This window comes from Geotrypetes seraphini, chromosome 2 (genome assembly GCF_902459505.1).
Source record: "Geotrypetes seraphini chromosome 2, aGeoSer1.1, whole genome shotgun sequence".
NCBI classification, from domain to species: Eukaryota; Metazoa; Chordata; class Amphibia; order Gymnophiona; family Dermophiidae; genus Geotrypetes; species Geotrypetes seraphini.
Window position 1 is genome coordinate 25,645,095 of NC_047085.1, and position 25,085 is coordinate 25,670,179.

The 25,085-nt window shown below is 41.7% G+C and overlaps 1 protein-coding gene across 3 annotated transcripts in view; it reads left to right on the forward strand.

Annotated features, from left to right (window-relative positions):
- The window catches only part of COL22A1 (collagen type XXII alpha 1 chain), a 766,089-nt gene that overhangs the window by 625,101 nt on the left and 115,903 nt on the right, over window positions 1-25,085 (forward strand). For all 3 annotated transcript variants that reach the window (XM_033933743.1, XM_033933744.1, XM_033933745.1), the window contains exons 39-42: window positions 1,593-1,670; window positions 7,002-7,037; window positions 10,704-10,757; window positions 21,756-21,800. In XM_033933743.1, coding sequence (XP_033789634.1) covers window positions 1,593-1,670; window positions 7,002-7,037; window positions 10,704-10,757; window positions 21,756-21,800 — 213 coding nt within the window. The remainder of the gene's footprint in view (window positions 1-1,592; window positions 1,671-7,001; window positions 7,038-10,703; window positions 10,758-21,755; window positions 21,801-25,085) is intronic.

Genomic DNA, 25,085 nt, shown 5'->3' on the forward strand with positions numbered 1-25,085 from the left:
GAGGAGGCTGATCTTCGGGCACCGGCACCAAGCACTGGACATGCTGGTGCCGGTGCCCAGATGACGGTATGAAGCGGCGGGGGGGTGCCCAATCGCGGCGGGGGGGGTGCCCGATCGCATCGGGGGGTGCCTGATCGCGGCGGGGGGGTGACGGATCATGGGGGGAGGGTGCCGGATCGCAGGGGGGAGGGTGCCGGATCGCAGGGGGGGGCGCTCGTAAATCGCCGATTTTGCAAATGTTTTGCTCGTCATGCAAAACACTCGCAAACCGGTGCACTCGTAAACCGAGGTACCACTGTAATATAATATTACTTTTTTTTTTTAATACCCTTTCCTTCAATTTATTTCCTTTCCTGTGACAATTGGCATTTTTTTCTCTGAGGTTTAAATTCATTGTCTATTGTTCACCGCTTTATCTCCTCAGGAAAGACGGTATATTAAATTATAATAAACAATAAACCATATGATATTTCTTAGTAACATATTATTTGCCTGACATTGGTGTTAAGAAACTTAATCAGGGGGTCACAGAGATATTAGCTACTAGTCTTTTGTCACAATGTACAGTTCACTTTATAATTAGTCAAGTAATTTCAAAATTTTAATAAAACTGTTTGAAAATAAGGGTCTGTTGAAAATCAATGGACTTTTTCTTCATTATTCTGAAATGTAACACATTCTTTAGCACGATATGCCGCGGTTTATATGACTTCCTTATGCTGTGCATAACAGAAGATAAAACAGAGAGGTTAACCATTTACTTTCTGTTCTCTGCTGGCAGGGGCAACCTGGCGCACCTGGCTTACCAGGACCTCTAGGACTTCCTGCTAGCTGGAAGCTTTCCAAAACCTGGAGAAAGTGCAGGGTTCGGAAAAGTCTTCCGGACCCCCCCCAGACATGTCCTCGAAAAGGAGGACATGTCCGGGAAAAGCTGGATGTCTTGTAACCCTAAGCTTCAGAGAATACGCAGCCCACAAGCCCTGCTTATAGTTTTTTAAAGGGGGGAGGAGTTACTTTTTGCTTAATGCAGTTTGACTGGTTGAGCAGACTGCCTTGTTCAACCAATCAAACCGCATCAAGCAAAAAGTCATTTAAAAATAAATTTTTTTTAAAGCAGGGCTGTACAGCTAGGGATTCACTGAACTAAAAGCCCTCACCGCACGCTTAAAATGGCAATACCGTGGGATGCACCAAGGTCAGGTGGGTTTTCAAAATAACAATTAATTGAAAAACGTTTCTATACTGCCTAAGTAGAAAAAGCCAAGCTTAGGGCTCCTTTTACTAAGCCGCGTTAGGGCTTTAATGCGCGGAATAGCGCGCGTTACATTGCCCCCGCGCGCTAAACCTTAACGCCAGCATTGAGCTGGCGTTAGTTCTAGAAGCGTAGCGCGCGGTAATTTCCTGTGTGCGCTAAAACCGCTAGCGCACCTTAGTAAAAGGAGCCCCTAAGTGGTGTGCAAATCAGGGCTGTGGAGTTGGAAACAATTATAGGATTACTGGAGTCAGAAAAAAAACGTACCAACTCAGAATGTGCATGCTGAGTTCACTTGGGGGGGAACTCCATCGTCTAAAGCATATTTCTTTGTCTGCAGGGGGACAGAGGAATCCCAGGGCTCCATGGACAGCCCGGAGACCAAGGTCCTCCAGGATTAGGACTACCTGGACCTCCTGTAAGTAAAGTGAATTACAGTCGCCAAAGAGAAAATTGGGCCCAGATTTTTCTTCATTAGCCTTTTCTTTATTTTTACTGTTTCAATGCATTGGCAGTTCTGTAATTATGAGCTTGTATTTTTTTTTTTTTTTTTTTTTTGTAATTCTTTATTTAAACACCACAAAGAACAAACATCTAGACATGGCACAATCCAACATCATAACTCGTAAACAAAGGTCACCCTGGTGCCATCGATAACAGTGTTAACCAATTTTCTGAAACCCCCAAGAAAACACCTCCCCCCAACCTCTACCCCGGTAGTATTAAGGGAGGGGGGGGGTTCCATCCAATGAGCTTGTATTTTAAAGTAAGGAAGCGTCCACCCATTGAAACAATCATATAGACAAGACTTCAGGTGAAGTCATGATGTTTCGACAGTTGGGCCAGCTTTGGAAATCGCAAGAGTTTTCCAGAGGCTTAAAAGACAGAAATAACTTGTTTCTACATTTCTATTTCAGTGAATATGTGCCGAACAGGTGTGACTATATGGTTTTGATTATTATTACTTAAGCCCTATAGAATCTTTGATTTACTTTGATGGGTAAAGTCAATGATTAAGCGTTAGGCTTTTTTATTGCCGGCCAACGCTCATAGAATTCCTATAACCATTGGGGCTAATACCGCTGCAGCAGGTGATAAAAATGCCTAACGCGGCATTGTATAAGGGGGCCTTCAGCCTGTTTGGCGTTTTAATTTACCTTAACTGGCTTTGAGATTCACTCCTACTCATACTGTATATTTTAATAGTATTTTTGGTTTCACCCAAAATGGGTTGTTTTTTTTGGGGGGGGGGGTTAGAGGGAAGAGTGTTTTTGGTTTTGTTTGAGTTAAGCACTGACTTCTGTTTTGGGGGAGGACAGGGGTTCTGAGCTAATACATTTTACATATAAAATATATCTGAATTATTTTCATACTTTTTTCTAAAACTGTGGCTATTTTCTTGGTTTGTTTCACAGATCTGTTTTAATAAATATTTTAATGTGTGCTAGGGCTTCTTAACCACACATTAATTTGTAGATTAATGTGCTTTAAATTGATTTAGCGCAGTGGTCTCAAACTCACGGCCCATGAGCCACATGTGGCCCGCCAGGTACTATTTTGAGGCCCTCGGTATGTTTATCATAATCACATAAGAACATAAAAATAGCCTTACTGGGTCAGACCAATGGTCCATCAAGCCCAGTAGCCTGTTCTCACGGTGGCCAATCCAAGTCACTGGTACCTGGCCAAAACCCAAGGAGTAGCAATATTCCATGCTACCAATTCAGGGCAAGCAGTGGCTTCCCCCGTGTCTTTCTCAATAACAGACTATGGACTTTTCCTCCAGGAATTTGTCCAAACCTTTCTTAAAACTAGCTATAAATGACAATATTTATAGAGAGTCGTCCAAAATGCTGCAGTCCGTCTCATTTATGGCCTCAAGAAATCAGACCATGTAAGCCCATATTACAGAAAACTACGCTGGCTGCCTGTGGAAGCAAGGGCCTTTTTTAAGTTAACATAAAAATAGCCTTACTCGGTCAGACCAATGGTCCATCAAGCCCAGTAGCCTGTTCTCACGGTGGCCAATCCAAGTCACTGGTACCTGGCCAAAACCCAAGGAGTAGCAATATTCCATGCTACCGATTCAGGGCAAGCAGTGGCTTCCCCCGTGTCTTTCTCAATAACAGACTATGGACTTTTCCTCCAGGAATTTGTCCAAACCTTTCTTAAAACTAGCTATAAATGACAATATTTATAGAGAGTCGTCCAAAATGCTGCAGTCCGTCTCATTTATGGCCTCAAGAAATCAGACCATGTAAGCCCATATTACAGAAAACTACGCTGGCTGCCTGTGGAAGCAAGGGCCTTTTTTAAGTTTGCCTGCCTTTGCTTTAAAACCATGACAGGCTCATCCCCAGCCTATCTGTCCCAACAATTTGAATTCCCAGGCACAACTAACACACGCAGTACCTACTTCTTCGCTTTTCCATCCCTAAAGGGCTGCACCTACAAGAGAAACCTCGACAGAACACTATCTTTCCAAGCAGGCAAATGGAATAAATGTTTAACCAACTTCATCTCAAATGCACTCTCGTACCAAACGTTCAGAAAGTCAATAAAAACCTATCTCTTTGACAAATTTCTCTGACCCCACCTCAACCTGATGTACTCCCAATACACTTCCAGATAAACCTGACTAAACTTAACAAGCCAATGTAAATTTGAAAGTTTGCTGTAATGTCGCTGTCTGTATACAGTCTCTTCCCTTGTTAACCGCTTAGAACTGTTTGTGGTATGGCGGTATATAAAAATAGAGTTATTATTATTATTAAGAGCCAAAAGGAAAATTTATAAACTATAAAGAGTTTTACCTCATGCAAAATTGTCATTTCTTTAATAAGACATTAACTATTTTTTCTGAGGCCCTCCAAGCACTTACAAATCCAAAATGTGGCCCTGCAAAGGGTTTGAGTTGGAGACTACTGGCCTATAAGAAGAGGAGATGCAAATGTTAAGAGCCTTAGCCAATAGGGAGAGGAGGAGATAGTAGATGCTGCGGATGGGCCATTTGGCCTTTATCTGCCATCATGTTTCCATAACCATAAAGTTTTGTGACATCACAATGCAGGTGTAAAGAGCCTTAGCCTATAGGAAGAGGAGATGCAAATGTTAAAAGCCTTAGCCAATAAGGAAAGGAGGAGATAGTGGATGCTGCGGATGGGCCATTTGGCCTTTATCTGCCATCATGCCACTATGTTTCTATAACCATAAAGTTCTATGACATCACAATGCAGGTGTAAAGAGCCTTAGCCTATAGCAATGGTCTGAAACTCACAGCCCGCCAGGTACTATTTTGAGGCCCTCAGTATGTTTATCATAATCATATAAGTAAAATAAAACCGTTTCTTGATCATATGTCTCTTTAGCTATAAATGACAATATTATTCTTAAGACTTGGCCAAAAGGAAAGATTTATAAACTATAAAGAGTTTTACCTCATGCAAAATTGTCATTTCTTTAATAAGACATGAACTATTTTTTCTGAGGCCCTCCAAGTACCCACAAATCCAAAATGTGGCCCTGCAAAGAGTTTGAGTTGGAGACCACTGATTTAGTGCGTACTGACATTTTTTAAGGTATGATAATAAATATATCCCTAGAGAAGAAATACCCAATGCTGTCCCCTCCCCAGATCAGCAAAGTAAGAGACTTCAGTGCAGATCCAAGCAGACCAGGTAAGACTAGTCTCAGTTTAGGGCACTGGTCTTTGACCTAAGGGGCGGACTGCTGGGCACGATGGACCACTGGTCTGACCCAGCAGCAGCCATTCTTATGTTCTTATGGCCAGAAACTTTAACTTGGATATATTGGTGAAGTGTGGCATGGCATGAATTCCAGCTGGCAGCAAAACAAAATACCAATTGCTCCGCCTCTCCTTCTCTTCCCAAGCTGCTGCCGCTTGTAAAGCAATCAACAAGAAGTGCCAGAGCCCCAATTGACAAGGGAAGAATGAGTGTAAGAAAGAAGTGAAATGTAAGAAATCTGGCAAAGACAGAGGCAGTAGCAACAGAGACATGATAGCTCTGATGGAGGGGGATGAGAGATGGCACTTGATGATGGGAAAGGGAGGCCATCAAAGAATAGGACCAGAATGCAGGTCGTCCAGATCGCACGTAATATGCACCTGAGATATTCAGCCAGAGGAGATCTTATATACATATGCATAGACCCTGTCCTTTCATGCCATCTGCAAGGTCAGATCGAGGGTGCCATGCAGCCATGGCGGTTCTCCCCTACAATGCTGCTGGAAAAATCTCATTCATTGACCGTAAAGCTCGCTCACTGGTGAGGTAAATCTCAACCTTTGTCTTCTGTCACCCTTAGCATCTAGGCCAGAACAGAAGACACATGGAGCAAGAGGGCTGATTTAGGGGAGGGGGGGGAGAAAGAGTAGGATAGGAGGTGCCTGGGGGGGTGCCTCCCCCACTCCTTCCATACCAACCCCCGCCGCCCGCACTCTCCTCTCCCCCCCCCCCCCCCGCTCCTTCTGCATCACACTCACGTGCTCCCTTCCCAACCCTGTACCTCTTAAAATCTTCACCATTGCAAGCAGCTTCTCCAGCCTGTTGCTCGCACTGGCTTTCCCTTTGACATCACTTTCTGGCCCTGCAACCCGGAAGTGATTTGAGAGGGAGCCAGGCCGATGCGAGCACACAGGCTAGAGTAGTTGCTCGTGCTGGCAAAGATTTTAAAGAGGTGCGGAGGGCGGGGAATGGAGGGTGCGAGCGTGGAATGGGGAGCAGAGAGGTGCCAGCGCCCCCACCAGTCTGCCTCCCACTCCCCCTGGGGAGAAGGACGCCTGCCACGGTGCAGGCATAGAGAAGGCAAGCTAGGAGTAGAGTGAGAGCAGAAAGGGGAGCCCTGGGAGGTTAAAGAATGAGAATTGGTAAAGGTGATAGATAAACCATGAGAGCAGGAGAGCCCCTCCCCTCTTTTATGAAGCCACATTAGGCTCTTTTATCACTGGCCACAGCAGTATTAGGAATTCTGCGAGCATCAGAGCATTTACAGCTGCAACTGGTGATCAAAACGCCTACCACGGCTTCATAAAAGGGGTGGGGGCAAATGGTCATTGGAGAAGTAAGGGGAAGCATGAAAGGGATGTGAAAAAAATAAACCTTTCGTTAGAGAGAGAGAGCTATTTTATTTCTTTATTTTAAAAATGTATACAGTAGAATCTCAAAAACCCACGAATACGGTTTTTCGTGGGGGAGCCTGAAGAGGGCAGCAGGAAGCAGCCGGAGTGCCGCGAGTGCAGGAAATCACTCGCGGTACGCTCCGACCGCCTCTTCCTGCACTAAGTCGGGCCTTATCCAATCCGGAGCTGCGTGTCATACGGCGCCGCAAGAAAGAAGGGACGGAGTCTGGAGTTGGCAGCGGAAGAGAAGGGTTCAGATAAGAGGGGCTTGCCCGATGAGTGAAGATCACAGGGGGGAGCATAGGGGGAGATGAGCGAGGAGAGATATTGGGGGGGGCTTCTGAGTGAGTGCACTTGGACAGGGAGCCAATGAAGCGACTTGAGGAGAGGGGTAACGTGAGAATAGCGGCTCTCACGGAATATGCTGGCTCGTCACTCACTGCTACAAATTGAAAAAGCGCGCAGAAAGAGACAAGTTTTCAACTGTTTTCTAAACTGTAATACCAATATGGCAATATGTGTAACTGTTTTATTGGTTTAAATGCATTTTTGCAATGATTGCTTTCAAGAAATGTTTGTTGATTTGTACTATTTTAAAAATATCTTTAGGGCCCTGTTGGACCTCCAGGAGTTAAAGGATCCCAGGTACTGAACAAAGCTTATGTACTGATGCATCACTCATTTGCACTGTTATTTCTGCCTTCATGGGTATAAACATTTTCCATATGCCTAAACAGCAAGGCAAGTCTGAATTGTCTCTTAAAGTGAACACTTATTCTCACATTCATTTGGGTTTTTCAAGAGGTTCTTTTTGAGTTCAATAATTTTTTCTTAGTTATGGCAATAAAGTAAATCATTCCTATGTAAAGGAACAAGAAGATATAACATCGATACAAATGGATACATATGTATGCAAAATAAATAACCCAAAAATATATCAAAAATATATCCTTCCCCTCGCTAAAAGGCATTTCCCACACAGGAAAGCTAGGGACCTCCGTCCACTTCAAAATCACTGAGCTCTGGAACAACCTTACCTCCCCTCTTCGGAACTTGAGCTCTCTCCAAGTTTTCCGCAAACATCTGAAAACCTGGCTTTTCTCAAAAAATGTAAGTCTCCCTCCAATTTAGGAATCAAGGAAACTCTTATATCTTGGCATCCCAAGTCCTCTAAATTTTCTTCACACTTCTACCTCTAAACCTCTGTTGTAGTTCCTTCCTATTTCTCCTACTGTAAACCGCGTCGAGCTCTACGAACATGGAGATGATGGCGGTATACAAACCTAAGGATTAGATTAGATTAGATTAGGTCAAAGACACGTACTGTATAATTAGTTTAGCAGAAGGGTTTCATTCCTATCACATTCAGGACACAACGGACAAAAAATGATAAATACAAAGACGGAGAAAAACAAACCTCATACACAGGCAGCCGGGACTATACAAGTGCCCTAAGCCACCTGTTTCATCACTGGTTTGAAAAAAAACTTCGTACATAAATATATAAATATTCTTTCATTCAATTCAAAAACTTATTTTTCAAAATTCATTTTGTCTCGTGCATCAAAATATATAGGCAGAAATCCAAACTGTCTAAAACTGGTTATAATGACAACAGCCTGATATCAATATAAGTAATTCTTTTTTTTCTTTTTTTAATTCTTTATTCATTTTAAAACATACAAGTGTACAGAAATACATCCATTATAATTTCAATATAACACTTGAAAATCTTTACCATGTCATCTTAGAACAAAAATATATATCCCCTCCCTCCATCCCTTCTTAAAATAATTTAAACAAAAGCTCAACATAAAATATACTATTAATAATTAAAAAAATATAGTTCAAACTACTATTACCACCCCCCACCCCCCATTGTGTAGATATAATCTCTCATAGAAAGTGATGTCTACTCATTACAATATTTTTCCAATGGCCCACAGATCTTTATAAAATTACTAGTCATTAAGCCCGTTACATTAACGGGTGCTAGAAAATGTCCATGTGTCTTTCTTTCTTTCCCCTGTCTCTTTCTTCCTTTCTTTGTCTTTCTCCCTCCCATTGTCTGTCTGTCTTTCTTTCTGTCTGTCTCTCTCCCTGGCCCCCTTTGTCTGTCTGTGTTTATTTCTTTCTGTCTCTCTCCCTGCCTGCTGTCTTTCATTCTCGTGCGCTGCCTGCCTGGCCCTCTTTTGTCTCCCCCCCAAAGCAAACCAAGATTGCTCCCTGGCCCCCTTTCCCTTCCCCCCCCCCCACTTCCCTGTGCAGCAACAGCAGCATTCCCCTCCTTCTCTGTGTAGCAGCAACAGCATTCCCCCCTTCCCTATGCAGCAACATTCCCCCTTCCCAGTACAGCAGCATTCCCCCACACTTTCCTGTACAGAAGCAGCATTCTCTCCTTCCCTGAGCAGCAACATTCCCCCCTTTCCCTGTGTAGCAGCAGCATTCCCCCCCTTCCCTGTGCATCCACCCCTTGCCTGCTCCCCCTGTTCCCTTCCCCCATCCATCAGCATTCATTTCCTCATACGCTCTACTTGCCTCAAAGGAAAGCGCTACACCACGCTGTTGCTGGCCTCGGTGTCTTCTCTACACTGCGGCCAACCCTAGCCAACTGGGGATGCTCCTCTATTGCCTCTTTTTTTTTGTTTTAGCTATCTCCTCACCTTAGCTCGTTGGGGGGTGTCAGTTTCTTTTGTTGCTCTGTGCTACCTGTATTAATCCGGTAACTATCAACAGAGAGTGTATTTTTCTTGTATTTTCCTGATTATTTGTATTTGCACATTTGGTTTTTCTGTTCTTCATGTTGCCCTGTTGTAGTACCCTTTCTAATAAAAATGATTACAATATATATATATTGTGGCCGGGCCAGACCCCAAGTAGGTGGGAAACCCTGGCTCGGATCACAGGTAAGATTTTTAGGAGCGCCTTTTATATGGTTGGTCAAAGGAAAAACCCGGAGACTGGACTTCTAGCAAAACTTCCTTGGGTTTATTAACGTGCAAGCCAAAACCTCACTGCATGCACATTTGTCACAGGGCACAGTCATTGAGTTCACAGTATATTACATAAGTCCCGGGCACGCTGGATGTGCCTCGTCCTGTGACTGTCAATATTCCTCAGTGCATTGAAATCATACACACAAAAAAAAAACAGGAAAAAAATGCTTCTGCAGCCTCTTCACTGCCTCCGTAGCGTCCCCTCTCAGGACTCAAACTTCTCCCCAACCCAAGCGGGTTTACTAATTCACAGCTGAGCACAACAGGTGTCAGCCAGCTTTCCCCTATACTTTGTAGAGAAAAAAACGGTTTTGGCTTTTATTATTTTTCCTCTTTCTCTCCTAATCCCTCCCTTCGACGGACGTTCACAACCTGAACCCAGGTTGTGCGGGCAAGCCTCCCTTATGCTAAAGGTCTTATCGCCCACCCGAACATGCCCATAACATCCAGAACTTTAATTCAAAGGGCCCCTAGGAGAACTGAGGTTTAAGGAATTATTTTGGCATTGCTTAATTAGGCACTGCTGCCATGTCTTTTCCAGCTCAAGACTCCATGTCCATGTCTTCCTCAAACATGTATTCTCCAGAGCCTTCCTCACTGAGCATTTCCCAGGCTGGCTCCAGGGGATTAGGGCTCTCTATGAAGTCCTGCACTTCTGTCTGTTCCTCCCCTCCCCCTCTCGGGATGTCTGCCAGCCTTCTCAAATCGTTTTCCCCTTCAGGGACAACCTCCAGCCCCTCACCCCAAAATGTGTTAGGAAAGTAATTGTACTTCCCTGGAGTTAATCTCTCTCCCCGGGTAGGCTGGCTTCCTGGAAACTTTCTTAGCTGGCTTCTGGCAGAAGGGAGATAGCAGCTATCGTGGTTTGCTGCTGGGCTCCTACAATCAGGAACAGGTGAGCCTCCTCTTCCCCCCTGATTATTCTGCCTTCTGCCTATTTGAGGTTTGCTTGGTTGCAGGGCTCTGTGACCAGCTCCACCCCCTTCTACCTGGATTCCTCTAACCTGGGGAAAGGAGGAATAGGGACTGGCTTGTGGTTTCAGTGCCCTCCCTTCCTGAATTCTGGGCTGGCTCCACCCCGGCTTTTCCCCCAGGTTCTTTGGTTGTGCTACCCTGCTGCTTTTATCAGGAGAAATAGGCTTTAGTTTAGAGCTGGCAGCCTTAAGGGCTGTATTTCTGATGGGTCCCACCGTCTTTTCCCCTGGGACAGGAGCTTCCCTGTCACAATATATATATATATATCATAAAAGCTTTGAATTTTGTTACAGTGATGTGCGATCTAAGTAAATGTTTCCTATTTCATTTTCTTGACCAGGGTCAGCGAGGTTTACCTGGTGTTGTTGGTGCACAGGGCACCCCTGGACAAGATGTAAGTACATTTTAAAGAATATATTTCCTGCTTAAAAGAATAAAGCTGATTGGATAAAAAGGGTGTTCTAAGAGGTAGAACTAGGTTGGAGGAAGAAATATGTTACGTATTGTGATTATTGCTATGTATGTGTTTTGTTTATGTATGTGCCATGTTGTACCCTGCCTTGGGAAAGGCGGGATATAAATAAAGATAAAAGATTTCAAAAATGTATATTTTAGAGCTTATAATGGCAGGTACTTATAGCTAATTTGGATTTTGAGATTAATTACTTGCCTTTTTAAGTGCTTGCCCTAGGTGAGATAATTGGGATTGTGATGTTAGGGGTTTTTTTTTTTTTGTTTGTTGTTTTTTTTTTTTTGTTTAACAATTTTTATTGAAAGAATCAAATAATCAGTACAATAGGATAATACAAAAATACATTCAATACAATAAGAATTACAATAATATTTCATACAAATTTAAATCATTCTTTCAAATTTAATTTCCATATGAATTAATTCAATCTTATCTACACCCCCCTTAATTCCATCCCCGACCCACTATGTTCCCCTAAATGAAATCCCTCACCCTGGATGAAAGAAAAATAAAGAATTAAAATAAATAACTGGAATGTAATTATTAAACCTAATTTTCATAATAAATCATTGATAACCAAACTTTGTATTTTTGGTGAAAGATTCTGAATATAAGGATCCCAAACGTCCATAAAAAGACGAGTTTTTTTAGGTGAACCTCGAACCTCCCAACTCTCAAATAAAAATAAGCGATGTAATTGATTCCTCCAATGCCAAAAACATGGAGATTCTTTCTGAAACCAAAATTGCATAATACATTTATGCCCAATCATACAGGCTTTCTGAAATAAAAGACATTTTAGTTGGCCAAAAACCCCACAAGCTGATGCTTTACCAAAAATTATTCCCCTAGGACAACCCACTATCGAATTACCCCATAAAGAACCCAAAAATAATAGGAAGGCAGACCAAAATGAGTTGATCAAAGGACACAACCAAAAAGCATGAGATAATGTGCCAGGATCTTTATTACATTTAATACAAATTGGAGTATCTATTAAATTTGCATGAAAAGCTTGAATTTGGGAAAAATAAGCCCTATGTAAAATTCTATAAGTACATTCTCTCCAAACATACCCTTTTATAATCTTTGGTAGTCTATTAATAGATTGAGTAAAATCAAGAAGAGAAATCTGAATTCCCAACTCCTCATTCCAATTTTGTAGAATTTTATTATATGTACGGGTAGGTAATATATTCCGCCACCACTTGTGTAATAAAGAAACTGAAATAGGCACATCATCACATTGATTAAAAAAATAAATAATTCTGTCATGAACTCCACAAGAAAAATTCAATCTCTTCAATTTATTAATATAATTTACCAATTGCATATACGCATATAATGATCCAGGACCCCTTCCCACTACAATAGAAAGGTCAGGAAAACTCTTAATCTTCCCAGTTTCATCCAATACTAATGATAAATAATAAATACCTTTAAACCCCCAAATTCTAAAAATCCTAGATGTCATACCAGGTTGAAAATCTCCATTACCCTGAATAGGTAGCAGATCTATTATACATGGGTTATATCTCCATAATTTAATTAAATTTCCCCAAACTGACCTCATTGAAGATAAAATAGGATTACCTTTAAAATGGATTGGTAATTTAGATGGATGTATCTGAAGAAGATATAATAAATGAAAAGGGTAATAGAAGGCTTTTTCATATAATATAGGAGAAAATAAAACATCATCAAACACCCAATCCCTAATATGCCGTAGTAAGCAAGCCTTCCCATAAATCCGAAGATCAGGAAGACCCATGCCACCCCATGTTCCTGAACCTAGTAAAAATTCAAAAGATAATTTTGGCTTTTTCCCATCCCAACAAAATTTAGTAATAACTGTTCTTAATTTCCGCCAATCTTTATTTGTCAATTCTAGGGGAAGCATTTGTAATGTATATAACCATTTAGGAAAAATGACCATTTTAAAAAGAGCAATATGCCCACCTAAGGATAAAGGCAAAGACTGCCATTTTAATAACTTTTGTTTTGTGTAACTCATCAAATTGGGAATATTAGAACTATATAAAAATTTAGAATCTATAGGAATATAAATTCCCAAATATTTAAATTTATTTTCCATCCAACTAAGAGGAAAATTAGGACCCCACTCTAATCTTAAACTATCATTAGTAGCCAAAGCTTTAGATTTATCCATATTTAATTTGAATCCTGAAAAATCACCATACTCAGTAAAATTTTCCAATAGAGATTGTAAGGAAATCTTAGGATTAGTTAAATGTACTAAAATATCATCTGCAAAAGCAGCTATTTTAAAAGTAGAAGATCTAATATCTACACCGCGAATATCTGGATTAGCCAGAATTTCACGAATCAACGGATCCAGGGTCAACACAAAAAGTAACGGAGACAAAGGACATCCTTGTCTTGTGCCTTGTTCCACTGTAAAAAATTCTGAAAGGCATCCATTAACAAAAACTCTAGCCTGAATATCTGAATAAAGAGTTTTAATAGCATCTTGAAAATAACCTGTGATACCATATTTAGTTAAAACAGCAAACAGAAAGGCTTTCTCAGCATCAAAACTAATCAACAAAGATGGTATATTCTTATAACATACCCACTCTAATGAATATAATATAGATCTAATATTTTTAACTGCTGTACGTCCTTTTACAAATCCAACTTGAGGCTCAGCAATCAAATTAGGCAACAACTTTGCTAGTCTATTAGCCAAAATCTTAGCCAATAGTTTAGCTTCAAAACAAATCAAAGAAATCGGCCTATATGATTCTACCTTCGAAGGATCTTTACCCTGCTTTGGAAATACTATTATTTGAGCCTGACGAAGAGTTTTAGGTAAAATTTGTTTGTCAATCTGATTATTAAACATCATCACTAAAGGAGTCGCTATGTCATTACCAAGAATTTTATAAAATTCTGCTCTATAACCATCTATACCAGGTGCTTTGCATAACGGGCTTTGATGTATGGCCAACAATAACTCTTCTTCCTCTATAGGACAATTCAACAATGTCTGTTCATTTTCTCTAATACAAGGTAATTCTAAACTGGACAAATAAGTATCACTTGATAATCCTATATCTTGGCTATTAGCAAACAAAGAAGAATAATAACTCTGAAATGCTTTCCCAATATCATTATCTTTTATAAAAAATTGACCCTGGACCGATCTAATCCGCGAAACCCTAGTCAACCCACACCTTCCTTTCACCAAACGAGCTAATAATTTCCCTGATTTATTACCATATTTATACAATTGATATTGATAATATTTCACAGATTTAACAGCCCTCTGATGAAGAAGTTCATTCAATTGAATTTGAATAGCTAATAATTGAGCTGAATTATCATCTGAAGGACATCTAGCTTGAATTCCTCTAATTTTAATTAACTGCTTTTCTAAACGTAATATAGCCCTATCACGAGATTTCTTTTTTTGACTAGAATAAGCAATTATTTCCCCCCTCATTACTGCCTTAGCTGTTTCCCAAAACAAAGTAGGAGAATTTTTGTGTTGTTCATTTTTAATCTGATAAGAATTCCAACAATCAAGAATATGTTTTTGAAATTTAACATCATGGTATAAATCTAATGGAAATCTCCATTGAGGAAGACCCAGAGATTCAGAAACCAAAGACAATGTAACCCAAACAAAGGCATGATCTGAAATCTCTGTAGGCCCTATATCAGAATCTTGAATTTTGGAAAATAAAATATCAGAACAAAGGAGATAGTCAATCCTGGAATAAGTATTATGAGCCCTGGAACAATGAGTATAATCTCGATCTAATGGATGTAGCACCCTCCATATATCCAATAAATTTAAAGACTCACAAAATAAAGGAATCCCTTTAGTTACATCCAATTTATCTGTTGCCCGAAGTACTGATTTATCAATCATTGGATCTGCCACCCTATTAAAATCTCCTCCTATCACAATAGGACAAGAATCTTGTTGCAAAAAGTAATTTAAAATTGTAGCAAAAAACTTTTTATCATAAGAATTAGGAGCGTATAAATTACAAAGCAAAACATTTACCCCATTAATCTTAACATTTGCTATAATATAACGACCTTCTAGATCCACATTAATACGTATCTTTTCAACATTTAATTTTTTATGGAAAAGAATAATTACCCCTGCCTTTCTATGAAGGGCCGGTGCTTCAATATAATCACCCACCCACCAAGTGAGAAGTTTGAATGTTCTTGTGAAGTCAAATGAGTCTCTTGTAAAAAAACAATAGATGCATTATGTCTATTTAAGCTTTGCAAAATCTTTTTTCTTTTTAATGGAGAGGAAATACCCCCCACATTCCAAGAAATGATTTTTAAAACCATAGGAATCCTTGTACAAAAAAGATATTATAAAAATTGAAAATTAAAATCACAACAATAGATAGGAACTGTCCCAACCCCCAGTCCCCATCCATACCAAATAAAATAATATTCCAAGGTAATCCACTCAGGTCTTTATCTGCCGTCATTTACTATGTTACCTGGCAGAAACCCAAAGAGTAGCAACATTCCAGAGCTGAGATTGTGATGTCATAATGCCTCATTCCACCAGTGCTTAAGAGCCAACCTCAGCAGTGATGTCACAATGGCTTGATTAAATGGCAACTTCAGCATTTGGAACCTAGGACAATACCAGGTGGACTTTACAGTCTATGCCCCAGAAATATCAAAGAAGAGACAAGTTAATTTAATCATGTATTTTTTAATGGGTATAACTTGATGGGCAGACTGAATGAACCGTTCAGGTCCTTATCTGCCCTCATTTACTGCTACTAAATCTTCCTGTAGAGTGCTGTAAACCAACTACATCACTAGATGTAGAAAAAGAAAAAGAAAATTTTTTATCAACTTCCATCCAAAACCTCTTTCCCAACCCCCCATTACCCCACATACTTTTATTATCCAAAACTTCCCCCCATTCCACCCCAAAATCAAAATTCTCCACCACCATCTATCCCATCCCTTCCACCCCCAAATCCAACCTAACTGCCTACCCCAACCCCTTAAATAATTACTCATAAAATTTAAACTCATATTTTGACTTTGTAAAAACCCAAAGTCTAGAGCCCTCCCTATGTTCCCCCACTCCTTCCCAAACCCAACCTCTAAAAGAATATAATTATCATTAAACAATCAACTATTAACCATAAATATAATATATATCTGATAATCAAATCTATAAAAAATCATAAAAAGGTTAAAAATCAATTATTTAAATGTTTCCAAAATTATTTCATCTTTACATTAAAAATTAAAAATATTATAAATAATTATATATATATATGCATGTGTACATACACACACATACCTATATATACACATATACACATACATACATACACTCTATAAAAGAATTACCGTATTTTCACGTAGATAACGCGCACACGGGTATAGCGCGTGAAAAACACAAATTTATGTACAGAAATTTTTATATACCGTGCATACCCGTATACCGCGCATGCTGCCCGACTCTTCCGTCGCCGCCCGACTCTCCTTTCGCCCGCCCCGACTCTCCTCTGGCCACCCCGACTCTCCTTTCGCCCGCCTCGACTCTCCTCTCCCCCTTGAAGTCCTATCCCCACCCTGAAAGCCTGATGCTCCCCCGACATCTGATTCACCCCCCCCCACCGCAGGACACGATCGGGGCAAGAGGGAGCTCAAGCCCTCTTGCCCCAGCCAACCGCGGCACCCCCGACACGATCGGGGCAAGAGGGAGCTCAAGCCCTCTTGCCCCCCCGACTCCCCGACACGATCGGGGCAAAAGGGAGCCCAAGCCCTCTTGCCCCGCCGACTCCCCAACTCCCCAACAATATCGGGCCAGGAGGGAGCCCAAGTCCTCCTGGCCCTGGCAACCCCCCCCCCCCCCCGCTAGTTGTTCGGGCCAGGAGGGAGCCCAAGTCCTCCTGGCCCTGGCGACCTCCCCCCCCCGCTAGTTGTTCGGGCCAGGAGGGAGCCCAAACCCTCCTGGCCACGGCGACCCCCTACCCCCACCCCGCACTACATTACGGGCAGGAGGGATCCCAGGCCCTCCTGCCCTCGATGCAAACCCCCCTCCCCCCAACGACCGCCCCCCCCAAGAACCTCCGACCGTCCCCCCAGCCGACCCGCGACCCTCCTGGCCGACCCCCCACGACACCCCCACCCCCTTCCCCGTACCTTAGTGTAGTTGGCCGGACAGATGGGAGCCAAACTTGCCTGTCCGGCAGGCAGCCAACAACGGAATGAGGCCGGATTGGCCCATCCGTCCCAAAGCTCCGCCTACTGGTGGGGCCTAAGGCGCCTGGGCCAATCAGAATAGGCCCGGGAGCCTTAGGTCCCTCCTGGGGCCTTGGGCCCCAACAACAAAAAAACCTATCTATTGCCCTCATAAATACTAGACCAGTAAATAATAATGACATCATAATAAATGACCTCCTCACAGATGAAAAACTGGGACGCATTCCTGATTACTGAAACCTGGCTTAAAGACAATGATGGAGTTGTACTAGGTATGACAAAGAAAAATGGGGAGACCCAATAATCCACCGATGAAAACAAAAAAACTGTGGATACAGATGTTCTGGAGATAATTTATTATACACTGTCATATAAAAACCTGAAAATTCAATGAAAAAAGTACAATGATGCAAGTACAGTGATAAAAATTACAGGGTCCGGTTGGTATTTCAAGCTGTATTTTATCTCCAGAACATCTGTATCCACAGTTTTTTGTTTTTGTTACACTAGGTATGATACATCCTTCAGGCTATCAAGCCTTATTATGCTCTGTTCCAAGATGTATATAACACCTAAATGCTCTTGTAAGGGCAACCCCCCCCCAAAAAAAAAAACAACATGCCGACTGCAGACAACATCTTTCTTTCCCCATCCCAAATTTTTTTTCCTTAATTATTCTCTTGCTCTTGAAGCACATTGTAGTTCTTCCCCCCTTTCCCGTTTGTTTCTGTTCGTCCCGTCTAATTTATTGCACAGCCTATTTTAATTGTCTTCCCCATTTTATGTGACACAAACTGTAATTTTTATTGTACACCGCTCAGAAGTCTGATTGAGCGGGATAAAAATTTTTTAATAAACTTGACACAAAAAAGGACGAAGAGTATCAGCCATTACCTGCCATGACCAATGGTTTACAGAGAGATGTGTATTGATACTGGTTGCCAGTATGTGTCACTTTAGGACAGAAGTAGGGAACTCCGGTCCTCGAGAGCCGTATTCCAGTTGGGTTTTCAGGATTTCCCCAATGAATAAGGAGTGAATGCAAATAGGTCTCATGCATATTCATTGGGGAAATCCTGAAAACCCGACTGGAATATGGCTCTCGAGGACCAGAGTTCCCTATCCCTGCTTTTAGCATAAAAGCTGTTATTGAAAAACTTACCCTGGAGCGTTGGCACAAATTATTTGCAAACATCCTACTGAGGCAACAGAAACCACAAAAGCCATTGAACTGCAGTATAGAAATTGTCATTTCACCCGATCCTCCTGCAGCTCTGCTATGCTTTGGAACCACGTTCCTGTCAGATGGATTCCACTGTATATATCAGAAAAAAAGGAAACAGATTTATTTAATCTATTTTCTATACCGTTCTCCTTAGGGAGCTCAGAACGGTTTACATCAGGGGTAGGGAACTCCTGTCCTCGAGAGCCGTATTCCAGTCAGGTTTTCAGGATTTCCCCAATGAATATGCATTGAAAGCAGTGCATGCAAATAGATCTCATGCATATTCATTGGGGAAATCCTGAAAACCCGACTGGAATACGGCTCTCGAGGACCGGAGTTCCCTACCCCTGGTTTACATGAATTTATTCAAGTATTCAAGCATTTTTCCCCGTCTGTCCCAATGGGCTCATACTCTAATGTACCTAGGGCAGGGGTGGGCAACTCCGGTCCTCGAGGGCCTGAATTCAGTCGGGTTTTCAGGATTTCCCCAATGAATCTGCATGAGTTCTATTTGCATGCACTGCCTTCAATGCATATTCATTGGGGAAATCCTGAAAACCCAACTGGATTCCAGCCCCCGAGGACCAGAGTTGCCCACCCCTGACCTAGGGCAACGGGCGGATTAAGTGACCTGCCCAGGGTCACAAGGAGCAGTGCGGGTTTGAACCCACAACCTCAGAGTGCTGAGGCTGTAGTTCTAACCACTTCACTCTAGAAATCAAAATGTAGTAAAAGTGAGCCAAGTGTCGGACAGTCAAGCCATTGTGACGTGGGCTTATACTCAAATGCAGTGTTCTTCAACCTTTTGACACCTATGGACCGGCGGAAATAAAATAATTATTTTGTGGACCCCTGGGCTAAGTCGTGGGCCAGATCCCGCCCATCTCCACCCAATCTCTGCCCCAGATCCCACCCCCATAATAGTACTAATTGTAACACCATTTTTTCCATTTATTTTCCATATACAGTATACACACACAATGTAATCGTATTACATTACATTACATTACATTAGTGATTTCTATTCCGCTTGTGCCTTGCGGTTCTAAGCGGATTACAAGTTAGAAGACTGGACATTTCCAGTAGCATTGCAGTACATATAATCAAGAATGCGTTAAGTTACAATTGTTGTTCTGGACTTTTCCAGGATAAATTGGTAGTAGATAGTAGATAGTGATAGGTTGTTTAGACGAATAGAGATAATATTGTCCGGATTCTGTTGTTTAGACGAGTAGAGATAATACTGTCCGGATTCGGGTGTTGCTGGTGGTGGTGTTAGGGTAGTCATGAGAGCATTTTCTAATACTTTTGTGAGGTTATGATGATGGGAAGTGTTTTTTGAAGAGATGAGTTTTGATTTCTTTTCGGAATACTTTAGTGTCTATTGATTTGGTCAGTAGATTGGTGATTGTAGTATCGATCTTTGCTGCCTGTGTCGCTAAAAGGCTGTCATATAGTTTCTTTCGTCGTGTTCCTTTGAGAGGGGGGTGAGTGAATAGGCTCTGAGTTCTCCTTAATCTGTGTGAGAGGTTACGGTGTAGTCTGTTGTTTAGGTAGCTGGGTGCTGTTCCATGTATTACTTTGTATAGTAGACAGTAGAATTTGAACTGGGATCTTGCTTTTATTGGTAGCCAGTGTGAGTCTAGGTATGCTTTGGTGATGTGGTCATATTTGCCGAGTGAGTAGATGATTCTGAGGGCTGTGTTCTGAACTGTCTGTAATTGTTTTATCATGTAATTTGGGCATGATAGGTATAGGCTGTTACAGTAATTACAATACTCAGTACTAGGGATTGTACTAATATCTTGTATTGATCTTTGTTGAAGAATTTTCTTATTTTTCTTAGGTTACGTATTGTGAAGAATGCTCTTTGGATGATTTTGTGGATTTGAGACTGCATTGTGCAGTTTCTGTCTAGTAGAATTCCCAGGATCTTGAGTGTGCTTTGCATTGGGTACTTGATTGTATTTACTTCTAGTTCTGTGAGAGATGGTTTTTTTTTCCCTTTCCAGTAGTAGGAATTTAGTTTTTTCCGAGTTCAGTTTTAGTTTATGACTTGACATCCATTTTTCTACCGTTTCCATTATCATTTTCAGGTGGTTTGTGGATAAGGGGTCTTGAATATTAAAGGGGAGGAGGATAGTTATGTCATCCGCGTAGCTGAATGATACTGTGTTTAGGGCGTCTAGGGTTATGCCTAGGGATGCTATGAAGAGGTTAAATAATATGGGTGACAATGGTGATCCTTGTGGTACTCCACATGGGTTTGACCATGGGTCGGATATGTGCTCTTTTGATTTGACTTTGTATGTTCGTGTTTTGAGGAAGCTTTGGAACCATTTGTGAACATTACCTGAGATTCCTATTGCGTCTAATATCTGGAGTAGTGTGTGATGGTCAACTAGGTCGAATGCCGCAGAAAGATCGAGTTGAATGAGAAGCAGCTTGTTTCCTTTGCTGAGGTGTTGTCGGGCAATGTCTAATAGTGATACCAGTAGAGTTTCTGTGCTATGGTTGGATTAACAACACATGGTGGTATTAACAACACATAATGGTTAACCACAATATTAAACTACACAAAGCACACTGTATACTTCTCAATATTCATTCCTACCAGAACACAGATCCATGCAAATACGGGACCAAAAACTAAAAGTACTAATATATACAAACAAACCCTAAGATGCAAGACTCTGCATGCAGTACAACCCCAGAGGAAAAGAAACAAATGCATTTCTTCCTGAACAGACAGCGGATGTAAATCAATCACTAAATTTAAAAATAAAATCATTCCCCCTACCGTTGTTGTCTCCCTCCCTCCCTGCTGTGCCTTGCATTCTGGCCTGCCTCCCACCCCCCCACCCCCCCCCCCCCGGTGTTATCTTCGGGCTGGCTCCCTCTTCCTCAGTGCTGCAGTGCACAACCCGTGGGCAGCGGCTCCTCGTGCATCCCGCATTTTAATTTAATTCTTTATATACCGCTAAAAACCGTGAGGTTTCTAAGCGGTTTACAAAAATGATGCATTACAAAGATACACTAGATAAAAATAAATAAGATAGATACTTGGAAATTTCCCTAACTTCATCTGGAAGCCTTCCCTCTGACGTTGTGACATCAGAGAGAAGGATTCTGGTTCAGGCGCAGGACGCGCATAGGAGCCTCTGCCCACGGCTTTGTGCACTGCAGCACTGCCGGTCCTGTGGACCGGCAGGAAATTTCTGCAGACCGGCACCGGTGCACGGTCCGGCAGTTGAAGAACACTGCTCTAATGTACCTGGGGCATATGGGAGGGATTAAGTGACTTGCCCAGGGTCACAAAGAGCAGTGTGGGTTTGAACCCACAACCTCAAAGTGCTGAGGCTGTAGTTTTAACCACTGCGCCAGAGAAAGATCACCATATGACCTGTTTGGAATATGTGTAATAGATTTTCTCAGAACTTTAATCTTTTTTTTAATCTTTACAGGGTTATCCAGGTAATCCAGGAGAGAGGGGGCTTCCTGGTGAACCGGTATGTATTGCTCTGTTTATGCAAAATTCCATACATCTCCCATTCAGCTTGTTCTCATCTATCTCAGCATTTGCTCCGTTGTACGTCGTCCTGCACCAGGCTCAATGTCATCCTTTATACAAACTCTGCTGAAAACAGCTGGAGATCACTAGGAAAAAAGTTTACCTGCTTTGCTGTTGGGATTCTTTCAGTAAAAATCTAGAGAAACTTCTGCTACAGGTCCAAGACTTTTATTAAAGAAAGAGGTCGTTATCGTTCACATTTATCATCCTTAGGGGCTTGTACTTAAGGTTTGGCTGTTTACATACATTAACAGTGACAGTGAGCCTATGGTAGCTGCAAAATCCCCATGATAACTGTTCCCGGCACTATAGGGAAGACGATAGCCCCTGTAACACAATAACCCTTGACATTTCTTCTTTCTCCATATCTGCCATCCATCTTCTCTCTCTGTGTCCCTATCTGACCTGTCCAGTGTCTCTCCTCTTTGTCCCTTTTCAGCATCTGCCTTCTTAGTCTCCCGTCCATCCCTTTTCCAGCATTTCTCTGTGTCCCTGGTACCAGAAGACTGGTAGGTGACCAACGTAACACAGATTTTTAAAAAAGGTTCCACTGTCATCTTGAAGTGGGGACACTGGATCATCTCTTATTTTATTGTCCATTGATACTTCATTTCTGGAAATCAATTTGGGGCAAAATTATTTTTTTTTAGGTAATAATAATAATAATAACAACTTTATTCTTCTATACCGCCAACAATCAAAAATGACTTCTAGGCGGTTTACACAGAAGAGAAACTGGTCAATCAGCGAAGTACAAAGTATTGAGAATAAAAGTACAGCATGTTAGCTAAAGTACAGGCAGATTAAAAGTATTGTTATGATGAGACTTCAGTTAGGAAATGAATTTATCAAGTCGTGCAGTCATAATCCCTTTTCGAAATGCGCTGTAAGATTGCATGGTTCCGTTGGTATAATTGCCCAACCAGGATTGTTGCTTATTTGCTTGGAATGCTAGAATCCTGTCCAAAAAAGACTTGTATTTACAGCCAATGATCCTGGGATAGGTAATAAATTGCAGTTCCTGGTTATCCTGGTAGGGTTTCATAGCACGAGATGAGGTAACAGGTAGGTAGGGGTCAGACCAATTTAAAACAAATACAAGAGAACTTAAATATTACTCGTGCCTCTACTGACAACCAGTGTAATAATCGATCATTTTTCCTCAGCCCAAATGTCAGGCGGACAGCCGTATTTTGCACTATTCTCAGTTTTCTCAATAGTTTCTTTGGTGCTCCCAGTTACACTTTGTTGCAATAGTCCAGTATAGATAATACTAGTGCTTGCACTAATAGTCTAAAGCAGGAGTGTCCAACCTGCGGCCCCGTGAAGTATTTTGTGCGGCCCCGGTCGAGGGCGATGGCAGTGTTTTCCTCTGCTGCCCCCGGGTGTTTACCATCTTGCCGGCTCCCTCCTATGTCTTGCTGCAGCGTTTGTATGGCCCCAGAAAATTTTTTGCGGCCAATGCGGCCCAGTTAAGCCAGAAGGTTGGACACGCCTGGTCTAAAGGATGGAGGGTCAGAATAATTTTTGATGGTTTTTAATTTCTATAGGGCATAAAAGCATTTTTTACCACTAAGTTTGTGTGTTCTACCATTGTTAGGTGGGAGTCTAGTGACTCTATTCCGTTGTCATATGAAGTGATTTTATTTGGGACATCGTTGAAACCTTAAAAGTCCAATTGATTATAAGATAGACTTCTTCTTATAAAGACTGGGGTGGCCTTACAACTAAGTACTAGAAATTGGAAAAATTGGGATCGTCTAAATTTTACTTTTTCGTGGGAAACGCTTTGGGCTCCTTTTACTAAGGTGCGCTCGGGCTTTAACGCACGGAATAGCGCGCGCCACATTGCCGCACGCGCTAGGCCTTAACTCCAGCATTGAGCTGGAGTACTAAAAGCGTAGCGCGCGGCGTAGCACACGGTAATTTCCTGCGTGCGCTAAAAACGCTAGCGCACCTTAGTAAAAGGAGCCCATTAAGAAAGAATGTTAGCAGCGCAATCTGGGAAAGAAATTTGGAGTCCATTGGAGTCATTTGTTGAACACCTTAATGATTCGTAATTCACTTACCAGATTCAATCTTATTTCCACACACATCCAGGAAGGGAGGGGGGGAGGGATGGGTAAATTGTTTCGGTAATTTGCAAGTATGTAAGTGCTGTTTATTGAATTTTTGAATGTATAATGTTTGCACTTTGTATATGCTCCATAAAATCAGTAAAGATTAAAAAAACTAAACTAAACTAACTAAACTAAACCTTAAGTTTATATACCGCATCATCTCCACGGATGTTGTGGAGCTCGGCACGGTTTACAAGAACTTAAAATATAGGAAGAGAAGGGAAAAAAAAGGTTTACATGAACTTATATATAGAAGAGAAGAGTAAGGGGGGATAGAATTACATTTTAGTGAAAAGCCAGGTTTTCAGTTGCTTGCAGAATAATTGGAGGGAGCCCAGGTTCCGCAGCGGGGTAGTAAGGTCGTTCCAAAGACCTGTGATTCTGAAGAGAAGAGATTTTCCCAGTTTGCCTGCATAGCAAATACCGTGTAGAGAGGGGAAGGATAGTTTATACCTTTGGGCGGGTCTGGTAGAGTCAGGACTCGAGGAGTTATAAGATAGTGGGATTAAGGGAGGAAGGATGCCGTGAATGATCTTAAAAGCCAGGCAGGAGCATTTGAAATGGATTCTGGAAATCACTGGGAGCCAGTGAAGGTTGGAGGAAATTCAGGAGAATATGGGCTCCCGTTTGGGAGGGATTGTCCCCTAGAGCTCGAAGTTCTTTATTGAACTTTTGACACTGGAGTAGGGGGAGGTTGGGGGGGGATTCTGGTGGGAGGGGGGTTGGTTTCTGTGGGTCTTCGTGAAGGAACAACACGAATGACCTGACTGTTCCTGCTCTTTCTCTTGTTAGATGTTGTTGGTATATTGTTGTATTGCTTGAATTTATATATCCGAAAACTTTAATAAAAATGATAAATAAAAAAAGGTTCCAGAGGTGATCTAGGAAATTACAGACCCATGAGTTTGACATCAGTGTCGAGCAAAATGGTAGACATTATCATAAAGAAGAAAGGTAGACATCTTTCCGTTTTGAAAAAGGATATTTTCTCCACCCGATTTGTAGATGTTCTTTTCAAAATGTCCAAAGTCGGACTTAAGATGTCATATCGAAAATGGCCCTCAATGGGTACCTGCCGCACTTGTCTGCAGTACACCAGATCT